At 50.7% G+C, this 22,612-nt stretch overlaps 2 protein-coding genes and 1 long non-coding RNA gene across 5 annotated transcripts in view; 2 read left to right on the top strand and 1 right to left on the bottom strand.

Moving 5' to 3' along the window:
- The window catches only part of KIZ (kizuna centrosomal protein), a 45,519-nt gene extending 31,865 nt beyond the window's left edge, over positions 1-13,654 (top strand). The window contains exons 12-14 of the mRNA XM_061461756.1: positions 3,916-4,012; positions 11,620-11,663; positions 13,415-13,654. Of these exons, the coding sequence (XP_061317740.1) occupies positions 3,916-4,012; positions 11,620-11,663; positions 13,415-13,518 (245 nt within the window). The 3' untranslated portion in view covers positions 13,519-13,654. The remainder of the gene's footprint in view (positions 1-3,915; positions 4,013-11,619; positions 11,664-13,414) is intronic.
- LOC133273379 (uncharacterized) lies at positions 10,291-16,892 on the bottom strand. Of its 2 annotated transcripts, XR_009744769.1 has the most exons (3): positions 11,573-12,384; positions 11,301-11,460; positions 10,291-10,441 (listed from the first exon to the last, which is right to left on the bottom strand). It is a non-coding gene; the product is annotated as an uncharacterized LOC133273379 (long non-coding RNA). The 2 variants fall into 2 exon arrangements; XR_009744768.1 differs by lacking the exons at positions 10,291-10,441; positions 11,573-12,384 and adding an exon at positions 16,006-16,892 and having other exon boundaries at positions 11,028-11,460.
- A 1,443-nt stretch (positions 16,893-18,335) lies between these two features.
- XRN2 (5'-3' exoribonuclease 2) overlaps positions 18,336-22,612 on the top strand; it is a 50,192-nt gene continuing 45,915 nt past the window's right edge. The window contains exon 1 of one of the 2 annotated variants that reach the window (XM_061461755.1): positions 18,336-18,518. In XM_061461755.1, the coding sequence (XP_061317739.1) occupies positions 18,339-18,518 (180 nt within the window). In that variant the 5' untranslated portion in view covers positions 18,336-18,338. The remainder of the gene's footprint in view (positions 18,519-22,612) is intronic. The other variant, XM_061461754.1, reaches the window with a different exon arrangement.

The following is a 22,612-nucleotide window of genomic DNA, read 5'->3' as shown; positions in this document are numbered from 1 at the left end:
GATTTGGTGTTGGTGTCTGCAGGTGACTCCTCTGTGCTGGGACTGAGCAGTGAAGGGCTTTAATGCTGGGTTTGATGTTGAAAGTGTGGGCTTCTTCCTCTGTGAGAGGTAGCACCAGCAGCAAGACATAAACATTGCAAGTACAAGGCCAAGAGCTTTCTTACCTCTGTGTTTGCAGACAATCTCCTTACTTCTTTAGCTGCTGAGGTGTTTGGCTATGAAGTGATCAGTGCTGCAGCCTAGGCCATAGGGAGAGCACATGGAGAAAACACTGTGCTGGTACAGTGTGTTCTGGTTAAGGATCACTTTGACTGCTCAGCAGAACAAAATAATAGTGCTGCATTGTGCAGTGACAGTGGGTTTTCCTGGAATTGTTGCCTAATGAAGAAACCTGCACCCGTTTTGTTCAGCACAGACTTGTGAGAGCTGCTCTGGCCCCACATGTTTAATTCAGAGGTGAAAAGGGCAGAGTATCTTGAATTAATTTGTAATGAATAGTGGTATTGCAGATCTCCTGCTGGTTCTGAGGGGAAGAAGGCGTGAGGACAGCAGTGTCACCTGGGCCACACCAGCTCCCCTTCTGCTGCAGCATCGCTCGAACAGTGGGATTAAGAACTTTCCTTTATTAACATCCCAGCTTGGGTTTGAAGGCTGAGTTTTATCAAGCTTGCTCACAGTCGGCTCTGTGCAGTCTGGGCTGGCCATTTAAACAGCTTCACCCCATGCACCCACGTTGCTTCTGGGGTGCCTCCGGAGCACAGAGCTGGTGGTGTGGTGAGGCTGCTCCTTCCAAACCCCACATAGAACATCAAGCAGATGGCATCTGCCTTTATCTGGTGTAGCAAGAACTCGGTGACTTCAGACAGGCAGGGAGAGGTGCTTTTAGGGAGGCTGTGTACACCCAGGAGGCATCAGGAGATGGCATCAGGAGCCACTGCTCTCCAGCAGCGCTGTCACAGCCCTCCTCTCGCCTCCACTTCTGCTTCCCGTGCCACTGCTCCCTGCAGAGCGAGTTCAGTAGTGCTGCAATCCCTTATATCCAGGGGTTTCATCTGCTCGCTGCTGATGTGCTCGAAACCCGTCTCTTTCCTCTTTTCCCTTTTTCCCCTTGTTACTTGGTACGTGTTTCTCGCCAGGCCTGTGGTGTTCCGCTGCATGCTCAGGTCCCAGCCTGCAGCGGGGGCAACTTAGAATCTTCTGGTGAAAGAAACAACAGAAACCCCCACACCAGAGAACAAAAACGTCTTTTTAACCGAGTTGCATTTAACCTTAAGCACAGGAGTCAGCTTTATGGAAGAAATACTGCTCTACATAAGGGTTTTATGGTTTGATGCAGCTTTATCAGGAGCAAAGTGCCTAAGAGTTTTCTCTCCTAGCAGAGGATTTCTTGTATCTCCTCTTCATTGCCATGCACGTTGCACCAGTCACTTGCATGTTCTGACACTGGTTTGTTGCTGCTGGTTTTGTTGTCAGTGCTGCCTGTCTGTAACCGAGGCTATCCCTTGATGTGGGCATGTTGGAGGCACAGGGATGAAGTGGATGAGTGGGGAAAGAGGGGGTAAGAGCCAGGCTATTGCTCAGCACACAGAGCAGTGGATGCTGCACACTGCCTATGTGCTGTCATACACTTTGGGTGCCAGAGCCCTGCAGGCTTTGCAGGGACGTGAGCTGGTGGGCTTAGGAGTTCCCAGAAAGATCTTCCATTTCTGTAGGGTGCATAGGATGGAAGGCAGTGCAGAGATGCTCAAGGGGAACAACCGGACTGATCGGCAAGGCAGTCTGGTGTAACTAAGGCAGGAGGGGGGATTGGTAGCCCAGCAATGCATCCCAATTGACAGGTAGGGCAAAGCTGGGCTCTGAAGGGTCTTACAGGTGAAGAACAAGTAGCTTGTGTTAGTTGGATGTTGTGAAAGAAGTTACTCATGCACACGCTGTAGCACTTCCCAGAGCTTGTGCCTGCTGCAGGGGATCCCATTGGCAGCAGGCTGGGTATCGGGTCCCTGACCACGGTGGGGTTCCCAGGCCCAGACTGGAGCAAGGGGAAGGATTTGAGAGGCACAGGTCGGATGCAGCCTTCTTAACCAGTGCACTAACACCCTCTGAGGCCACCCTCTGCGCCTTGCCAGCTCTCTGTTATTGGGAAGGAGGAAAAGCATTCAGCCCGTTAACAGGCTGTAATGAGGTGGATGTGTCCCTCTGCCCATGGGAAGGGTGGCTGGAGCTGATGCTCTGTGCAGAGGCCGTTTGCTTCACCGCTCCTCCACGCGAGGATCAAACCATGCACACGCTGCAGCCCTGGCTGAGGACAGGACACACCTAACTGGAGTTTGAATGTTTGCAGAGCCTGTGACTGTGGTGTTCTCTTAGCTGGGCTTTGTGCAAGGCCTCTTGAGGCAGCGGGAAGCCTCCTGAGACAGAGTCTGCTCCATCCCCAGGCAAGAAGCAAGCACATCATCTCGGCCACGTTGTGTCTTGTAGTTTGAACCTGTGCATGTGGAGCCCTGAAAAAGACACCTGTGTGAAGCTCTAGTGCTGGAGTGAAAAGCGCGTTCTGGGAGCTCTGACTTGATGAGGTTAAATTGGCTTTTTCACTTCCCCCAAGCAATGTACAAGCAAGTGTGAATATCCATTCCCCTGTGGGCAGTGGTTTCTCAGCGCGAACCTGCTTTGCTCAGTCTTGCACCGAGGACACCCTCCATGATCCCCACAGGTCTTTGCTCCTCTGCATGTGTCCATCGTGGGGAAGGATGGGGGTGGTTCCCTTTTCCCCCTTTTCTCATTGTTTCCCTCCTGTCCTTGATTCCTTTTTTCCCCACGCATTCCTGGGAAGCAGCCGGACTTTGTCCCCCAGGCAGCACATTGCTGCCAGTGCAGCACCAGTACCTGAGCTCTGCCACCCCCTGCACCGCTCTGACGTGCTGCACCCCTCTGTTGGAAGCACCCGAGCGTGAGCAGGATTGGTGCTGCTGACATCCAAGCGCAGAGCAGTGAGACCCGCTGCAGCGGCTCCTCACCAGTGAAAAGCAGTGTCCAAGATCCACAGAAATACTGAATGCTGCTGGGATGGAGCAAAGTTGGTGACAATCGGGGCTTGTTTGTAATTTCAGGGCTGTAGATATATACATGCAAAGTAGCCTTTTAAAGCGGGATTTGTGCTTGAGCATCGTGTCCTTTGGAAACGAGCACAAAGATGAGCAATTGTACAATCCCAGTGAATGAATTCATTTCCCTCTTCTTTTTAAATCAGTCTCTACAGAATGAGATACAGAGCGGAGGGGAAGGAAAGAAAGGGAAGCGTGGATAAAAGATTGTGGAATAGTTGGGGGTTTGGCTGTGTAAGTCAGAAAACCCCCAAGGTTTGCATCTCCCAAACCCAGCTCTGATTCAAGAGAACGGTTGAAAATACCGATCTAGTCAGTCTACATTGCAGAATTAAATTACAGCCAAGAACTGTAACTATCCCAAATAGTCCGTGTTTAAGGGGAAGGAGAATGAAAATGGCCTCGCCTCCTGGTTAACTGAACTGATGAGAACTCGGGGATTAAAAAGAGTAAAAAAAGCCCAGAAATCCTTTCAGTTTTGCAGAAAGTTGCCATTCAGCTCTGTAGAGAATCTGTGGTTGCTCTTTCTTCCAGAATGAGGTAAAACGTCTAAAAACGTCACTGTTCACAAGGAATCATCAGGGAATTAATGAGGGGGTCTTGCTTCCTGTGGGTTTAACTAATTTCCACTCAAGAGCAAACAGCCTTGAGGCAGGTATTGAGCTGTGTGGCGCGTGCCCTCCCCTGGGTTTTGTTGTCAAACCGTTCCATGAATCCGCTGGGAAGCGGGAGTGTTGCTGCGGGGGCTGCAGGCTGCCCTACGGCCCAGCCAGCCTTAGCTGAGCACTCAGGTTTGCTGTTCTTTATCCAACAGGTTGGGGTGTTGGCGGTAACGGTTCCAAAGCAAGAGAGAGCCACGAAACGCAGTCGGAAACCAGTCTCTCGTCGAGCCCGAGTCCTCCCTTGTCAAGGTAAAGTTGTGAAATCTTGTAGCATTTAAATGCTTCTCACAATGAGAAACGCCGACAGCGAAGGGCTGAGGCTCTGGTTACTCGATTTCTTCACTTGAGCCCGGGTTAAGGTTGTATTTATGTTTATTTACTGACACATCTTCAACTTGGGTGCACCTCCGCAAATATTTGTGCCAAAGCCAAGGCTTGTTTTGCAGCTGTTGTTTTCCCATTCTCCGACTCAATTGACATCTCAGTGAACCACAAACGAGCCAGTCCAGCTGCTTTCAGCAGGGCTGCTCGGGGGCTAGACAATGGGAGTTGTCAGGAGAGGGGCAGACAGAGAACAGAAAGTCTTCAGGAAATAAAGTGGTGGGTTTCTCCTCCGTGGATCCGAGATGTGAGCTCGCTGTAACGGGATAACGCTTCCCGTGGGTTTGGGGTGTTACATTTAACGCTGGCTTAGTTGTATTATTTTCTTGCTTTCAAACCGAGTGTGTTTAATTACTGGCCTCGAATGTACCTAAAGGGCACAGTTTGTTCTTTTTCTCTCCCTTGGTTTTTGTTGGAAGCTGGTTTCTGTGTGTGTGTTAAAATGCAGCCGTTCCCTTGGGTCTCTGGGCAGTTCTGTTGCATGTTCCTTATGTTCTTCATTGGCATGTAACAGGAATCAAACAGCAGCAATCAAATTAGTGGTCAAGAAGCAGCAGAAAATGGGATAGAACACAGGCAGCTCGTGAGATACTGGCTGAGCTTTAGATGCTTATCTGCTCATGTTAAAACAGCCTGATGAGTGCTGCTGCTGCGTGGCTCCTGGTCTGAAACTGCCACTACCAGCACTGGGGAAGAGTCTTGAAAGCTTTCTGATGAAATTTGAGCTCCTGTTTGTACGTTCCTTTTGGTAGCTTGTTTTTAATGCTGGTATCAACGAGGTCAGTTCAGTTTTGTTAAGTGTTGTTGTGCAGTTGTGTGGAAATCACAGGATTTCTGTCACTCCCCAAGCGCAGTAAACACAAGCTGGAACACTGTGTTGATGAATGGCATTCCTGCTCTTGTGTGGGATCCGTTCTTACAGCCCTGTACCCAAACTGTCTTTTTTTTTTCTTTTTTTTTTTCTTTTTCCTTTTTCTTTTTCTTTTTTTTTCCTTCATTTTTGGAGTTTCCTTGAGCTTTGTTTGAACATGATGTTCCAAATGATCCAACTGTGAAACGCAGGGCTGCTCCTATAGATGAGTTTTTAAATGCTGAACGTTAGTCATTCACTAAGTGACTAAAGAGGGACATCGGGAAGAGAAGGATCAGGCCCTGAGGAGCTTTCTGCCAGAATCCCTCAATAAAATCTGTTGAATTTAAAATGAACTGTTTCTGTATTAAAAGGAGAAAGTCTCCCAGCTTTGTCCCTGCGGCTGCTGCACTGCTCACTAATGATGCACTTGGTGACTCCTGCGTCTCGGATGCTGTTCAGATGGAGTAAATGTTTTTACTGTTTCAGATTCTTACTTGTGCTAGGTTCTAAAACATTTCTGCCCTATCATTTCACACCGTGCAGTGTGAGAAGCAGCACTCCTCACGCGCTGATACACGGCGATGCTGCTTTAAGGAAATAAATCTCTTCCAGTTGGCTTTTCCAAATGAATCACCAGCACTGCAGCCTTCCAGAGGGGAAGTTCAGCTGCAGCCCTTCCTTTGGGGAATCTTGGCACCCACTCTGCGGGGAGGGAAGCGGTGGAAGTGGTGTGGGGACGCGGAGGACCGGGCAGGGCGGCCGCCTGCCGCACCGGGAGGTTTCTGCGGCACTCGCATTTAAGCGCTCCACTTAGTGCAGTCACTTCTGGGCTTTATTGCTTTGACAAGTGGTCTCGAAACCCACTACTTGAGAGTGGCCGTCGCCGCGCAGCACCGCCGCGGAGCTGCCAGAAACTCTTCTTTGCTCCGTTTTGTCACTGAGCTGATGAGTGACCTCGGGGGAGACCCCGCCGGACCCAGCGAGGAGAAATGGCTTCCTCTGATGTCCCCCAGACAATAATTATAATGTGCCAGTTAAGCCCAAACTACAGCTGAGGGATTTTACTTTAAAGCAGAGGCTCGGGCGCAAAAATGCATTTATAGCTCTTTGTCTGGCACCTCATTATGTGTGGGCCTGATTCATTAAGTAATTGGTTTGCAGTTGTTTACATGAGTATTAAGGCTTTCTATTCAGCAGCCTTTGAGAGATACATTGTGCAAATGTTGCATGTTATGAATGCTGAATGAGGGGCCGGGGACCGGTCCTATTGGCTAAACACTGCGCTCTGTTGAAAAGCAAGAGAAAGAGATTGGGTGCTGCTTTGCATAGCAATGACTTTCTTAATAAGCTTTACAGATTGATACACACAAGCTATAAAAGATGCAAAGAGATACTCTTAGCACATTTATACATGCTCATTTCACTATTATGGGGCTGGAGAAGGGAAGAATTGAGGGCTTTCATATTCGGTTTTTCAGTGCGTGTCTTCAGTGCATGAGACTTAATAGAATCCGATGTTTATTGTATTATAAATCACGGGGAAGTAGGCAGATCTGCAACAGTTTATTATTAAAGATTCTTTCAATGTAAATCTTTTTCTGCCATTGTATTTCCTACAGCAAAATCATTTTGTGGTTGAGTGGGGATGAAAGGCATAATGTACGAAGGAGTGAGTCTTAATAGGAAGCTGCTCTCCGAGTAAAGACCACTTGTTCCCTTTTGTTCGGAGGTGCATGCCAGAGCTTCCTCTTCTCCCGCAAATACTGTCCTGCCCCACGTTTAGCGACAAAACTACTTTTTCCTGCCTTCATTTACATTACGAAGGGAATATTTTCCCGCACAAAGGTGCCGCTTTGGTTTGCAGAGTTTGTGTTTTGCACCACCAAAGAGCGTGATAAATTATGCAGTTCCTTGGGGGACAGGGTATCAGAAGTCAGGCGGCCTGTCTGGGCGGCAGGCGCTGTGTGTGGCATCCCGTGGCCGGAGCGCTGGCTGCAGCCAGAGGAGGTCACTGGTTTTCTGGGTAGCGTGGAGGTTTTGATGGGAGCAGTCTGTGTTGCTCTGCCTTGTTTGCGCCGTCTCCTTTCGGACTGATCTGGAGATTAAGGGTGCATTATCGAGCGCGACCCACGGAACCGCCGTCATGCGCCAGGACACAGCCGCGGTGTGAAGTGGTTTTTGATTAATGTGCCCTGTGGCAGTAATCCGGGCTGGTCTCTGAGGGCCGCCGTCACCAAACACAGACGTAATGACATGCAAATAAAAGTTGGCACATCATAATTCATCCTCTTAATTACTCTCGGGGGCGATGCTGAGCACGGGCCGTGCCGCTGCTCCCTGTGCCGCCGCGGCTGTGGCCATCGGGGGGCACTCCGGCTCTGCGCATCCCCCCTCCGAGCCGGCGCTGGCCCTGCCCGGCTGCTTTGGCGAGAGATTCCCAAGGTTTGGAGCTGGGAGTGGTCAGGAGCTTTACCAGGAAACCCGGGGGAGGTGGCGCGGTGTGTTCCCGGGCTGCCCCTCAAACCAGCCCCATCCCGTTGTACTTCCAGCTGCCGAATCGCTTCTGTGAGAAGCGACTGTAAATTCAAGCACGTTTTTCCTGATGGTACAGCTGTTTCCTTAAGCTTTGTTACCTAAATCTTAACATCCAGCTGTTGCAGGAGCAGCAGTGTGGAAGTGGTGATGCTCTGTGAATATGGTTGGGAATGGTTTATGGGAATGGTTATCCATGTAAATGCACTGGCCCTGTTTTACAGACAACATAGTGTTTATTTCCGTGGTAATGCCCTGGGCTCTTCCAACAGTTTCATCCCGGTGCTGTGATTCAGTCTTTGTGTTAGAGGTTCCTCTAGGTGAGAATAGGTTGGTTTTTTCCTCAGTGTAGCATATCTGAACAGAGAATGATCTTAAGTGTAGCTCCATACAGATCTTTGTAGCCTAAAAGTCATCTTACTTGCAGTGTAATTACTTAACCTCAGTATTGCTACTTTAATTCTGGTGTGAGCAGTAGATTATTCTAGTTTATACTGAATTTCCAGTGTGGGGAACACTTCTGCGATGCTCAACTTCTAGTAAATGCTGAGCAGGAAACGGCAGAGCTGTTGGGCTGGAGCAGGAGGATGGTGTGTGAGCACCCCGGTCAGTGTCGCATCGGAGGCACTGCCACTGAGCAGACCAGAAAATGCCTTTTGGAGCTGGACCTGCAGCTCCTCACCCTCACGTGCTGCTGGGGAGAAGCTTCATCTCTTACCTCGCCGAGGGCTGATAAACACCACCCTGAGAAGAAATGCTCAGCTGGGTTTGCATCCCAGATGTGTGAGCGCAGGATGAAGGCATCCAGCCCCAACAGGAGCACTGGTGCCCCCGAGGCAGCTGAGCTCTGTGTTTGGTTGGGTTTCTGCCAAGGCCTGGTGTTTCGGTGGTGGTTTTTCCCTGGGGGCAGGGTGCGTTGGGTTGCCTTGGTTGGGTTTTCCCCACGGTGTTTGCGTGGTTTTCTTTGTCTCTTTTATTTCTTGTATTTTTCTCCTTGGCACTGAGGTGGCTTTTTTTCACTTGACACCAAAACGTGCGGTTCAACAGGTGCTTTAGCAAAAAGGTACTCAGCTAAAGGAAGCATTTCTGCTATTGCCAGCAAGGCACCTCTATTAACTTGCCTATTGTTGGTCTGGCTTCTTCCTCTTAATATTAATTTTCTTTGCAGAGGGAGAAATATTTCCTCGGAGCTTTTTCATTTCTTATTGTTGCAGCATCTTCAATACAAAAAGCCTGTTTCATCAGAGTAAAGGAGAGATTAAAAGGCCCTTTGAAGTTAAACTGATTTGGGGTTTTTTCTTTGTTAGAGCCTGGATTCAGTTTGGAATTATTTTAGGGAAGAAGCGAATGTGTAAATGGATATGGAAGGGTCACGATGGGGGATTAGTGGAGGCACTGCAACTGGCCTTACTTCATTTATACTCCTAAATTTCTCCGTGGAGGTCTGTGTGGTTATTGTGTGCTCAGGATCCCACATGATAACTCCATGATTGAGTTTGCCGATTGCTGAATACAAATGCTTTGCAAGGTAGAGGTCTCCTTACGTCTTACCAGCCTTGACTAACGCTTCAGATGTAGTTCAAGAATGTATTCCCTGTTACAAAGCTCTCTTGCAGCATTTTCCAGGCTTGGCTTGGCAGAGCTGGGATTTCCAATCTGGCATTTCTGATGTCCTGGCTCCATTTTCCATACCTCCCTGGGTGTTTCTCTGTGCTGACAGCCTTGTTCCAGGCCTTTGCTGACACCGTGTTCCCATCTCTCTTTATGGGCTGCTGTGTCACACCAGCGCCCAGCTCCTGGTGCAGCACTACAGCTCTGTGCTGTTCTGGGGGTGAACCCCATTCTACACCCAGTAGATTAGCCCCAGGAGGATGAATCCCACTGAATGCATGGGTTTGGGTAGAATACAAACGTCCATCTTCCTTTCTCTCCTCTCAACATTGACCTTTCTCCTCATGGGAAGCTGGGGTGGAATAGGAAAGGTTTCCAGATTTCCCTACAGCCACAGTGGTTCTTGTCCATCGCAACTTCTCCATCAGACCTCTGGCCTTTGGCCAGACCTGGAGCACCTCACCGTGCTTTGAGCCGTGTGTGGAAGGACCAAGCTGCCCGGGACACAGGCAGTCCTCCACTGGTGGTTCCATGCCATGAGTGGTGTCCTGGGCACAGCAGAGGCTCTGGGCTGAAACGACCAACGCTCTTGTGTTTAATCTGGGTTTGAACCAAAGAGAGAAGGGGAGCAAAGAAATCGCCTCTGGGGACCCCCTGGTGTGGTTGAACATGAACCCTGCCGTGCTTTCCCTTGAGCCAGGGGAGATGCAGCAGTGGGAGCGGTTGCTGCTGGATCCTGTGTTACCGAGCTACCCAAAGCTGAAATGTTCATGTGCAGCCTGGCACAGGAGCCACCTCTCCATTGGCAGCTCAGCAACACAAGGGGTTTCTCACTCTACACCCGGGGGAAAACTGTAGCCACCAGAGCTGCAGCCTCTTGAGCATATTTTTATGGGCTTAGCCTGGGGTGCACGGAGCATCTCCTGGGAAATGCTGAGGGGCAGGAAACCACTAAAGTGAGCAGTTCAGGGTGTTCAGTGTACTGCAGGACTCGGCCCAAAGGCTCTGACTTCAAATATGTGCTGGAAATACCATTGAGTAAAGGTATTTGAAGAATTTGAAGTGTAACACAGTGCAGGGTTTGACTCGGAATGGAAGAGACAGGTGTTTGGATGGTGTGCTAACAGGACATCAGGTAAACAGGATAATGTTTTTTACTTGAATAGCAAGTTAATAATTAGTTATGTCACTGTTGCTATTCTACTAGTGCTGATACTTGTTGCTAGTTGCTAAGCCTCACTTTGGTATCTTGGTCGAAGCTTGGCTATGTTTAATATCTATTTCTGTGAATTGTTGTGTATCTGCAGAGGAAGTTTTGTGTATCTGCTGCATTCATAGCTTGCAGAAAGGAGTATGAGCCCCCTTCGATTTAAAAGGCCAAGTTTGTGTAACACAGGTAGCTGTAATGTAATGAAACTCCCCCCCACTTTAAGTTCAGCTTTCCAACTGCAGTCCCAAATCCTTGTGAATCTAGTGGTACAAGACAAGCAGTGAATCACCTCTGCTTTCTTTTCCGTATCTCCTTCACAAATGCCTCCACAACAGTAGTAAGAATATCTGAAGTCCCCACTTGAAGCCGTTCTGTATCATTGCCGTTTCTTTAACTGAAATGCAGCAAATTGCATTAGATTTTTTTGACAGCTGATTGAGTCCTGGTTTGACTGTGGCAACGGCTTCAAACTGCAGCTTGACACTTGCTTATATTTCACTAGTTGGGCCTGTAATGCCACAAATATCGCCCATTTGATCTCCCTTTATCAAAATCAGCTGAAGCTTTATTTCTGAGCTTCTTGCAGGATTGTTAATATAACAGTTAATTCTCCTACATCATTGCCCTGTGTGATTATTTCACAGCACCAACACAATACGCACGCCACACACAAAAGATCAAAATGATTCCAGCTTGTTTGAGGGATTCAAAAGGGCCTGTGATGCTCTAGGCACAAGAGCAGGCATTTAACAGAACAGAATCGCAACTGCATATACATCAAGGTAGATCAAAGGCAGCGGGGAGAGCGCACATTTACATAGGGACGGGATGATGCTATGGGAACCCAGGCGCTGGGCTGGAGGAGCACGCTGGCAGGAAGGGAATAAGGAAGTTCAGTGAGCATCAGTGGGGGGTGCTTTTATTTTTGTTTGGGGGTTTTCTTTACTTACTTTGCATTATCTGAAAGGCTGCAAGAGATCGACAGGGCTCTGAGCCTTTGTAGCCTTAACTCGCTGCTGGTGTAAACCCGCGCCGGCACCAGGGGATGACTCCAGCTCACGCTGCCTGAACATCTGGACCAGGGGCTCTGCTGCATGTTAATTTCTCCACCTTTTAAAAGACAGAGAGGTGAGGAAACCTTTGTAAAGATAGTTATTAAAAAGTGCTCACTGGTACTTTTTAAACCATTTTACAGTTGTTTGGAGTTTTTATTTTATTTTACCATTGTGACCTTGTGCTGATGATTTGAAATCTCTTTCTCTTTTACAGAGCTGAAACCAGGAAGGGAATGGTAGCTACTATAAAATCCAAAGGTAAGAAACGGATGTTACACTACTTAAAATCGACAGGTCTTTCTGAGTGGGTTTTACATTGTAGAAAATCTCCCAAGAACGGCGCTGTGGGACTGTATAGAACATGGGTGTAAGGAGGTGGGACAGTGTGGAATTTCCCTGTTTCAACGCAGGAGTCTGCAAATAGTTGACAGTGACAAATCCTGGACCAGAGAGGACGTGTTTTGTACTGCATGGAGTCTGGAAGCAGTTATGACCTTTGCTGCAGGGTTTAAACAGCAGTGAACAGCAAGTAGGTGTAGAAGCAAAACTGGGAAGGAAAAACCTGATGTTTTATTGATGTTCCCTTTGAAACCAGGGGTTGCAGAAGGGGTGGGCAGCAGTGTGACTGGCTGCAGGGCTGCAGCAGGTGGGTGCACAAAGGAGCCTGCATCTGGAATAATTTGTGTCCACACACAAGTGGCCTCTCTATTAAATTGGTGGCTGGATCTCACGTGTTTTCATTCCCACTGCATTTCAGTTTTCTCTTTAACCGCTGTAAGGACCACTGGTGGCTGAAGTCACCTCTGATGGAGCCCTGTCAGTGAAGCTGGTGCTGGCAGCTTTCAGCACTATGCAGTCCTGACTGGTACGGAACAGGGACTTGGAGCTGTGGTGTCTGAGCTGCTTTAAGGGTGCCGTACGCGATGGTGCTTTGGTGCCATCTGAAAGCCTCTCTCACCCCCAGACCTTCTCTGCTGGGGAGTTTCGTGGTGTTAGAGCCTTTCAGCACGCTGAGCCCCTTCCCCAGTGCTCAGCGCAGGAGTGAGCCCAGGGCACACCTCTGATGTTCCCGGCGGAGCGCAGACCTGCTGGCTGGGGGGCCGGGGATACAGGATGAAAGATGCAGCTGCTGCACTTGGAGATAAGGTGTTTATAGAGCTTGTGCCATCAGAAGCACTGAAGGCATTAACAGCGCCTCAGTCAAACATGAGCTGACATGTCTGTGTGAGGTGTGACAGCTTCCCTCCCTCCTGCTGCCCTGTGCCACATTTGGGGCATCATGTCTATCACATTGACCTTGCACAAACAGCAGCCCCACGAAAGCAGTTGGGAGCAGGCAGACAGCACAGTGCTGCGAGCCAATGTGGCCTTGGCTTGTGCTTCCCCACGTGCTTTTCACTTGATTTTTATCCACAGAGCAAATGAATTTACATCTCGAGGAAGCTCTTGGCCATGCCGCATTTCAGTGTGATTGTGTTTCATTTCAGTGAAGTTGTTTGCTAATTCCCAGAGGTGCTTGTTGGAGCCAGGCAGTTCCCTGAACCCAGATCTTGCCTGTATTTGATCCTGTCCCAAAGTGGTGATGTCACTCGTGATGTCATTGCCGTTTTGATGCCAACTCTGTGATGTCATGGTCCGACTGTGACTTCACTGTGGGGTCAAGTAGGGCAGAAAGTGGCACATAATGGACAAAGCTGTAATTGAGGCAGCAGCTGGGCAAGTAAATTGCTTGGAGTGGAAATGTTCTCTCAAGGTACCTTGAGGGACAATGAAGTGGGGCCTCTGAATGAGCCGCTGTCTGGCCACAGCAGCTCCCTTCTGGCGACACGATGTACCCACATCACGCTGTATCAGAAACCGCCTCAACCTCGTGCCCTTCAGAACGTCCCTTCTCTAAGCTGTGCTGTGCAGCTGCCTGGGGAGAGCTGCAAAGTGCTCATGTCTGTGATACAAATGACATAAACAGGAAAAGATTTGATAACTTGGTTTTTTTTTCTCCCCACCCTCAGCGTTCTGGGGCGAATCTGATGAGAGCAGCTCTGAGCTTGAGGCTGCTCTGCGCCCCCAAGCCCACAGCACGGAGGCAGATGAGTTTGATGACTTCTATGATTAAGACCCCCCCTGCTCACTTTGGGGAAGAAATAAGCAGAATCATCTTGTACATATGGAGCATGCCACTGTCTGATGTGCAGCTCCCCACTGCAGTCACAGAAAATGTACATACAGAATAAAGATTCCTTGGTTCTACACCCGGACTCCTCTGTGTGTTTTCTCTTTAGTGCTGTTTCCCTGATCTCGCAGCACTCCTGCCCCGTGGGACTGAGCCTTTCTCTGCTCTGTTGGTCTGGGGGAAGAAATGAGGATGTCAGAGATGTCCACCTGCTGTGAGACACCAGCATAGTGCTTGTCTGAGGATGAGAACGAGCACCTCAGTGGGCTGGGGCTCTATAAACAACCTCCTCTCAGGCAGGAAGCTGGGTCCCATGGAATTTAGAGCGGTTATTTAATGACCAAGTGAGTCTTGTTTCCATGCAGGCACTTTTTCCTCTGGCCTGGCCACTGGTCTTGTTGCACATGAACATGAGACCATCCTCTTCCAATGCCTGTGTGAGCTCTACAATTTTGCCTGCAGAGCTAGATGTGGTTTGCAAAAGGCCAGCAAGCATTCTGGGTATGCATACATATGCTGCGCAGGGCGGGCTGGCATGTTTGATCTTTATCTTCTGCAAGAGATCAAGAAGAAGAAAAGCATAAAATGTACATTTTGAATTCAGCACATTTTGGAACACCAGCATTTACATGTGGTGAGCCCCAGTGCTTTTCTGCTTGTGCTTGCTTTGTACAATCCATGCTGGCACTGCTGCATGGACATCACAGGAAAGGGATGGCTCTGGGAGCTTCATGCATTTTTAATTTCCCTCCTTTAATTCCTTTTATCTAAAATTAAGTTCATTAAACATGAGATTTTCTTTCGAAGGGAGAAACCAGAGGACATATTAAAAAAAAGAAAGAAATCTGTTCATAATTATGGGAAGTTCAAAAGCACAAAGCAGGACCCCAATTACAGCAGTGCTGCATCTCTGCACACAGGCACCAACCTCTGCACCCCGGCCATCAAAAGCAATTCTTAAATGGTAACAATATTCAGTTTAATAAGAAGAGTGTGTAGCTCCAGAATGTGAAACAAAGGCTCGGGAAGGCTGGAAAGTGAAAACCCTGAGCACAGCTGGCTGCGGGCTCGCTGGGTCCCCTGGCTCTCAGGCAGGGGTGCAGTGTCGAGTGTTCCAGCAACTGGAAAGTGAGCTGCCCGAGGGATGGAGCTGGGTGAGCGTAGGACAGGGCCGATGCCATGTGGGACAGCTGGACTCCACCGGAGCCTTTCATGTCCTCCCCCACTGTGCCAGGGTTTCTGTGCCTGTTCAACCACAGGCTATTTTGGATTAAGGCTCCTGTGATGCTTCCCTGGCTGCTGCTAAGGCCTCAGCCAGAACACCAGCACATTTCCCTCTGCCTTTCCCAGTTTTACCCCAGCTCCCCATGTCCTGTGTGATGGGCACATTGGTTAAGGGATGGGAGATGCATGGAGAGGAGGAGGAGAGAATTGCCCATCGGGAGCACGGGAGGTCTCCTGCCTCCCAAAGCAACAATTCCCATGTGCCAAGTGGATGGCCCAGCTCCCAACATTTCATTGTGATGGCCAGCCTTGGTCAGCACTTGGTTACCATGAGGAGGGGAACCACAGGACTGTCCTGCAAATTGTCACACTTGAGAACGAATTCCATCATGAGATGGCAACAGGACCAGGAGAAGGGCTAGCGCCTTGTCATGCTGCTTCTCCTAGTGGGCTACCAGGTAGGTTGAGAGGCTTCCCCTAGCAGGGTGCTGGAGGCTTGTTTTTCTTCATGTACTGTGGGCTCAGCATCACCCAGGAGCCCCGTACCAGAGCCAGAGTCTGAACCCACCACCTGCGGGCTGGTGCCTGGGTCATGGCTCCTTGCTGCGTTCTCCAGATCACCCCTAAGCTGCAGTAATTCATTCCTGCGGGCCCCAGCCATCCGCTGAACGCAAGCTCACCAGTGCCCCATGGCACAGACACACTGCTCTACGTGACTTTGCAGTGACTGCCAGACCAAGGTTCACCTGGAAGGAGTGCCGGCAGCCCACGCCGGTAAGTAGCACTGCATCAAATCCACAGCACTTTGTAGTTTTAAGCCCTTCCTGAGTGATCCCGGGTTCTTGATGTCAGCCCGCTTTATATCTCCATGTGATAGCAGGCACCCATCACCAGTCTGTGGCGCTTCCCATTCCCTCAGTCCAGCTCAGGCAGAGGCACGCAGCTCCTGACAGCTGACAGATGGCTCTGGGAGCTTCTGTGAAGGCCCTATCTCTGTGTCGGTGTTCAAGCGATAGCCGAGTTCCTCCAGAGCATTATTTATGATGCTCGTATTGTGCACAGCCTCATTAGATGCAAAACATTCTGCCAGTCAACTTCCCTCTGCTCCTTCACAGCTGTCAGCCTGGCAGCCCGCAGGTGATGGTGATGGACAGGGGGGCTGTAATCAATAGAGCCTCCACAGATTGACATCAGCACGCCACTCACCTACGGGAAATCCTGCCGGGAAAAGCCTCCCCGTGTTCCCGCTGCGTGCAGGCACTCAGTGCCACGTCCCTTACGCGGGTGTCACATCCACGCAGCTGTGAAGCCAAGCTGCGGCTCCTTCCCCTCTGCACCTGCTCACAACGAAGTTTGGGTCAGGATATTTGCAAGGGGTCCGCTCCTGTTCCTTCTTGTTTTGGGGTTTTTAACGAAACATTGATTGACTTTGCGAGGTGTTTGTTGCAGTCTTCATTTTCCAGCGCTTGTTTACCCAAGTAATTACGAGATAAGATGATCACATTTCATTTGCGTTTGCCAGCGCCTCTGTCTTCTGTTTTCTTGAGCATTATCAGAAGAACAACTGATTGCCCATCAATACAAACAAAATGTTAATGCTAATCTGCCTTACTCCACACGAAATTCCAGGAGGCGAAGCATTACAATAGGGAACTTCAATCAGGGTGCGTTTTGTAAGGAACAGATAAAGGCCAATCTTTAGCTGATACCGCAGATGTGGTGCCAATACAAAGTTGCTGGGGAAATTTATTCAAGTCACAGATTTTATTAAGAGGAGTGACAACAGAAAATGGCTTAGCAACAGCCAAGCGAGGCTAAGAATAATGAGCGCTACACTATTGGGTTAATTTGGTCGATAGCGCATTAGCCAGGTACCGAGGTCCCTCTCCCCCCCGCCCAGCAGCAGCAGTGACTCCATAAGCACTGCTGAGACTCTGTCATTTTTGTTAATGGCTCCCAAGCTGCTTCCCCGTGTCCTCGCCCCCGGCCCTGCCCTCCTCGCGGAGCCGCTGCGCAGCGGCAGGACGTGGCGGAGCGCACGATCTCCCTCCTTTTAATCCCCTTTAACACAGGCAGGTTTAATTCCATTTCAACGTCGCGAACGGCCAACTTACTTACTGGTATTTGCTTATGGAACGGGCGGAGCGGCGGGACGGGGCTCCTCGGGGTGCTGCTTGTGACTGTCACAAATCACTCCAGCCGCCTCTGGCCACGTCCCCTGGGGTCCTGCTGCGCTTCCACCCTCCCGTCAGCTCCCGAGGGCCCTTTAACCCGCTCCAAACAGCCCCGAGGGGAAACGGCCTCGTCCAGAGCCCCCTGCCCGAGGTGCTCAGCGCGGAGGGACCGAGCCCCGCGCTGTAAGGGGCAGCGGCCCAGAGCGCTCTGACGGAGCTGCAGCGCCCGCAGTCCCTTCAGCCCCTTTGGACCCAACCCCCCCCACCGCAAAGTCTGTGCGGGTGTTCAGTTAAACGTGAGGGGAAGGGTTGTCAGGATCCGCACAGAACCAGCCTCATCCGAGCACAGGGTTCAGGCACCAGCCTGCTCCCGGGCGCTCCCCTCCTGCCTGGCACCTCTGTGCCCAGGAGCATCCACACCCGCCCGGGCCAAGCCGCCGCCTCGGCCCCTCAGGCAGGGCTAACCCCGACGTGTCCTTCAGGCAGGGCTAACCCCAACGCGTCCCTCAGGCAGGGCTAACCCCAACGTGTCCCTCAGGCAGGGCTAACCCCAACGTGTCCCTGGGGCAGGGCTAACCCCGACGTGTCCCTCAGGCAGGGCTAACCCCAACGTGTCCCTCAGGCAGGGCTAACCCCAACGTGTCCTTCAGACAGGGCTAACCCCAACGTGTTCCTATGGCAGGGCTAACCCCAACGTGTCCCTCAGGCAGGGCTAACCCCAACGTGTCCCTGGGGCAGGGCTAACCCCGACGCGTCCCTGGGGCAGGGCTAACCCCAACGTGTCCCTCAGGGAGAGCTAACCCCAACGTGTTCCTATGGCAGGGCTAACCCCGACGTGTTCCTATGGCAGGGCTAACCCCAACGCGTCCCTGGGGCAGGGCTAACCCCAACGTGTTCCTATGGCAGGGCTAACCCCAACGTGTCCCTCAGGCAGAGCTAACCCCAACGCGTCCCTGGGGCAGGGCTAACCCCAACGCGTCCCTGGGGCAGGGCTAACCCCAACGTGTCCCTATGGCAGGGCTAACCCCAACGTGTCCCTATGGCAGGGCTAACCCCAACGTGTCCCTATGGCAGGGCTAACCCCAACGTGTCCCTATGGCAGGGCTAACCCCAACGTGTTCCTATGGCAGGGCTAACCCCAACGTGTCCCTATGGCAGGGCTAACCCCAACGTGTCCCTATGGCAGAGCTAACCCCAACGTGTCCCTCAGGCAGAGCTAACCCCGACGTGTCCCTATGGCAGGGCTAACCCCAACGTGTCCCTCAGGCAGAGCTAACCCCAACGCACCCCACAACCCCACCTGTTCTCCCCATGCTACCCTCCTTTCCCTCCCGCCGCCATGACAACCTCAGCCCCGCCTCTAAAATGGCGGCGGCGCCGCTGCCGCGCGCTCCCGTCGTGCTCCGCGCCGCCCTACGCCCCCGGAAGCGCTCCCGCCGTTGCCGAGGGCCGCGGTGGGTCCCGGCCGCCATGGGGGTGCCGGCGTTCTTCCGCTGGCTGAGCCGCAAGTACCCCTCCATCATCGTCAGCTGCGTGGAGGAGAAGGTGCGGCAGGGCTCTGGGCCGGGACGCGGCCCCGGGAACGCCGAGGGTCGGGAGCAGGCGGGGGGGGGGGGGGGGCTCAGGCCGGTCCGGGCAGCGCTGCCCTCAGTTCAGGGCCGAGCCGCATCCGGCCCCAGCCCGGCTGCCCCGGGCGCTCCCGAGGCCTTCCCAAGAGGTTTTGTTTGTTTCTCTGTGGGTGCCTTTAGTGTCGGTGCAAGCGGCCGGTGCCGGGACGTTAACGCTCCCGCGCGTTCCAGAACGGTTCCGTGGCTGGGGAGCGGGGTCTGGGAGCAGGGAGCGGGGTCCGGGAGCAGGGAGCGGGGTCTGGGAGCGGGGTCCGGGAGCAGGGAATGGGGTCTGGGAGCAGGGAGCGGGGTCTGAGAGCAGGGAGCGGGCCTGGGAGCGGGGAGCGGGGTCTGGGAGCGGGGTCCGGGAGCAGGGAGCGGGGTTGGGAGCGGGGTTGGGAGCAGGGAATGGGGTCTGAGAGCAGGGAGCGGGGTTGGGAGCAGGGTCCGGGAGCAGGGAGCGGGGTCTGGGAGCGGGGAGCGGGGTCTGGGAGCGGGGAGCGGGGTCTGAGAGCGGGGAGCGGGGTCTGAGAGCGGGGAGCGGGGTTGGGAGCAGGGAACCGGGTTTCTTCTCCTTTCCCCACTCTTCAAGCGGTCTGTTGAAGCGCGAGGTCTTCCCGGGTGTCTTTGTGTTGTTTTGGGTCAGAAATGAGGTTTTGTGGAAGCGTTTGGTAAAAGTTGCCGTGAGCAGGGAGCAGTGGGGACGGCTGTTGCCGTTTCTGTTGTTTTGGTGTGTGTTCATCTCAGTGTCTGCTTTTCACCAACTTCCTGGTAAATCGCAAGCCAAAGCGAGCTTTAGGACCTGTTGAAATCTAACGTGAAGCCGGCTGTGTGTGAGAGTGATGCGTCTGAATGCTTCACAGCTGTGTCACTGTCAAAGCGTACTGGTTTTGTCAGGGTTTTCTGTCATATCCTATCTCAGAACCCCAGCCTGGTTTGGGTTGAAGGGACCTTAAAGTTCATCCAGCCCCAACCCCTGCCACGGGCTTGGACACCTTCCGCTGGAGCAGCTTGCTCCAAGCCCCTGTGTCCAACCTGGCCTTGAACACTGCCAGGGATGGGGCAGCCACAGCTTCTCTGGGCACCCTGTGCCAGCGCCTCAGCACCCTCCCAGGGAAGAGCTTCTGCCTCAGAGCTCATCTCAGTCTCCCCTCGGGCAGGTTCAAGCCATTCCCCTTGGCCTGTCCCTGCATTTCTGCAGCTTCCTACTTCACTCTAATCTTTATATGGCTTTTGATACATCCACCAACACAGGATATCACGCTTGCGTCCAAGACTTCACACAAGTCTGCAGTCGCATGCATTAACCTCCAGCAGCTTCTATTATCATTTGTCTCATTGCTGGTATTTTCTAGTACAGGACAAATATCTCCTGCCCAAACAGGGAGCTGATTTTTCCAGAGGCATCCTCCAAAATGTGGCTTTCCACAGCAGCAGGAGGTGCTTTCCAAAGGGTTAGTGCCAGCCTGGCTGCTGGACTCCACAGGCGGGCTCCCTGACCTGCAGCTCTCAGTAGGAGCAGCCTACTCCTGCTGATTGCTTTAAGCTGGGTGGTCACTGCTTAAGCTGATGGTTATCTGTATCCTCTCCCTTGCACCAGCACCCAGGTCTGGGGGGGAGGGAGTGTCTGAAGAGCCCTTCCTAGGAAGGAGCACAGCTGAAATATGTTTGCTAGGCAGGTTCTCAGCAGTCTGGTTCCTTTGTACGCATGGCTGCAGGAATGCTTGTGCCATCCTAAGGGGCACGGCCCGAGCTGGAAGGTGACAGAGAGGATGGAAGGTGACAGGGGAGTGTCTCCCTTCAGCCACAGCACAGGCTTGCATCAGGTTCAAGGAGCTGCACTGTGGTAACCTTACAGTGAAGTAAACATGAGAAGTTGTTCTCCTTAGGTCTAACTTAGCCAGTTTTCTGGAGAAGACAAACTCTTGGAGTTCGTGCTTCCCAACTGCTTTTCCTGTAGGCTTTTCCAGATAGCTTGTATCACCTTTTGTCAGGGTGTAGGAGCTGTGCCCTGCTCATCTTCCGCATAGTGCTTTGGGAGGGTCAGGGCCCTGAGAGTGTGCTGCAGCTGCTGCCTTGTTGCTTCCTCCTATTCCTCCGGGGAGGACGTGCCTCGCGTCTGGGACACGCTGTGCTGTGAAGGAGATAGAAATGTGTGAAGACAAGGGGAAAAGAGCAAAGTGATTGAATTACATAATGGCACTGGCTTTTCGTGACTGCACCTGCCTTCAGCAAGATTCCCACATGCATGAATGGCAGACAGAGCAGTTTTAGTGTTCGGTTCTTGTTGCAGCCGAGGTAGTTTTGTGTGTCAGATTCAGGCAGTGAAACAGAATCATAGATTTGGGTTAATCAATGCACCGCGTATGACATTTATTTTACCTGTAGCTGCAAGCTGTGAGTTTTTACCCCAGTGGATAGCTAAGATTTGAGGATTTGCCTGGGGGAAGTGTTACAGTAAAAGGTGGTTTGGGGGTTTACAAAGTAGAGCTTGTTTATAGTCTGTGACTGCTGACATGGCATTTGCTTCCTCTCAGCTTTAGAGCAGGAACACCTGAACATGTGTGTGTGTATCCTGTCTGCTGTCTTCAACTCGTGCTAGCTGGGATGTTTTGAAGCAGTTCTGATCAAAGGGATGCAGATAGAGTTTTGACAATCTAAAGCAAATTGATTTAGAGGTTTGTGTGTATTAAGAATGAGCGTTTCACATTTTTTTGTCTTAAAAGCTTGTCCAGCTGTTTCTGGATAATACTTTTAAGATCTGTCTGTTTAAAATCAGACAGTTTAAACAGCAAATATGTTGACAATCTGTATCCATTAAGTAGTTTTCTCTAAGAGCAGAAGACTTTTTTGTCAGTGTGTTTGTAAACATTTGGATTAATCGTTATGTACTGGAAGCAGCTCTCATTTAGGTAAAATAAAGGTTTGTGTAGCCTTGGTTTTACTGAGTTAGTGATTGGATGTCCCTTTCTTTGTCTTTAATAATTGAACTTGTAACAGCAAATGTTCTTTATTAAAAGACATGGAAAGCTAGGACAAATTCCACTGGGCCATGTTAGATTTATCTAACTGAAGTGTCAGATCCTGATGTCCTCATCCACGTTGCTTTGTTCCAACCTAGGAGCACGTTGCAGTTACAGTAAGGACAGCGCATGGATAAATCATATTCATTAATATTTTTATACTCAAATCTAGGCATAACTCCGAGAGCAGGCTGGGACAGTGGTGAGAGGCTGTGGTTTGTCTTGCTGGAGATGAATTTAAACGTCTCTCACAATGTAATCAGCTCCGTGTGTGTTTTAGGATTGCTGTAAATCTCTCTAATCAGAAATTTTGTATCTCCCCGCAGCTTGTCTCTTTGAAATATTAAAAAGTTGATCCTTGTTCTCTTACCTTGCTAGATTCTTTCTTTTTCTTAAATCTGATTAATCTTCTTCTTAAGCTGAGCAGGAAGAATAAGAGGAAGATCTTGAAGATAATACAAAATCCAGGAGAGAATATTCTTAATCAAATTCGTACGAATTAATAAAGCTGCAACTAAAGTATCGTATCTGAAGATCTATTTTCAATGGTTTCAAAAGAGGCTGTAGATTAAAAGTGAACAGTTTAGTTATATCACAAGAGATATCACTCTCAGATACTTAAACCTTTTACAAGGCTGTTATATTAACAATCTGATAGGTTTATGAGGATGTAATGGTGAAGTTGCTGACATAGTGGTATGCAGATGAAGACTGAATGGCTTTCGAAGCCATCTAAAAGAGAACATGTTTATTTTGCTTTACCTTCAAGGCTGACAATAAGGTCTGTGACGGGGCAGTTTTATTTTCCATATCACATAGTCATAAGCTTTTGATATTGTCTGGGTCACAGGTCACTGGCAAGAGGTTTGGGGAAAGATTGAGTAGAACACAAGGGAAAGTTCTTGTCCCCGTATCTGATGTAAGCCAGAATGAACGCTCTTCTAAACTGTAGATCTTGGTTGCCCGCAGTAACTTTAATAGAACTACCAGGTGCAATACAGTGTGTGCA

The sequence above is a fragment of the Pezoporus flaviventris genome, unplaced genomic scaffold (assembly GCF_033815535.1).
Source record: "Pezoporus flaviventris isolate CSIRO_AGI_PZ_B2104156 unplaced genomic scaffold, CSIRO_AGI_Pfla_v1 ptg000031l, whole genome shotgun sequence".
NCBI classification, from domain to species: domain Eukaryota; kingdom Metazoa; phylum Chordata; class Aves; order Psittaciformes; family Psittacidae; genus Pezoporus; species Pezoporus flaviventris.
This window is presented reverse-complemented; position numbering and strand designations above follow the sequence as displayed.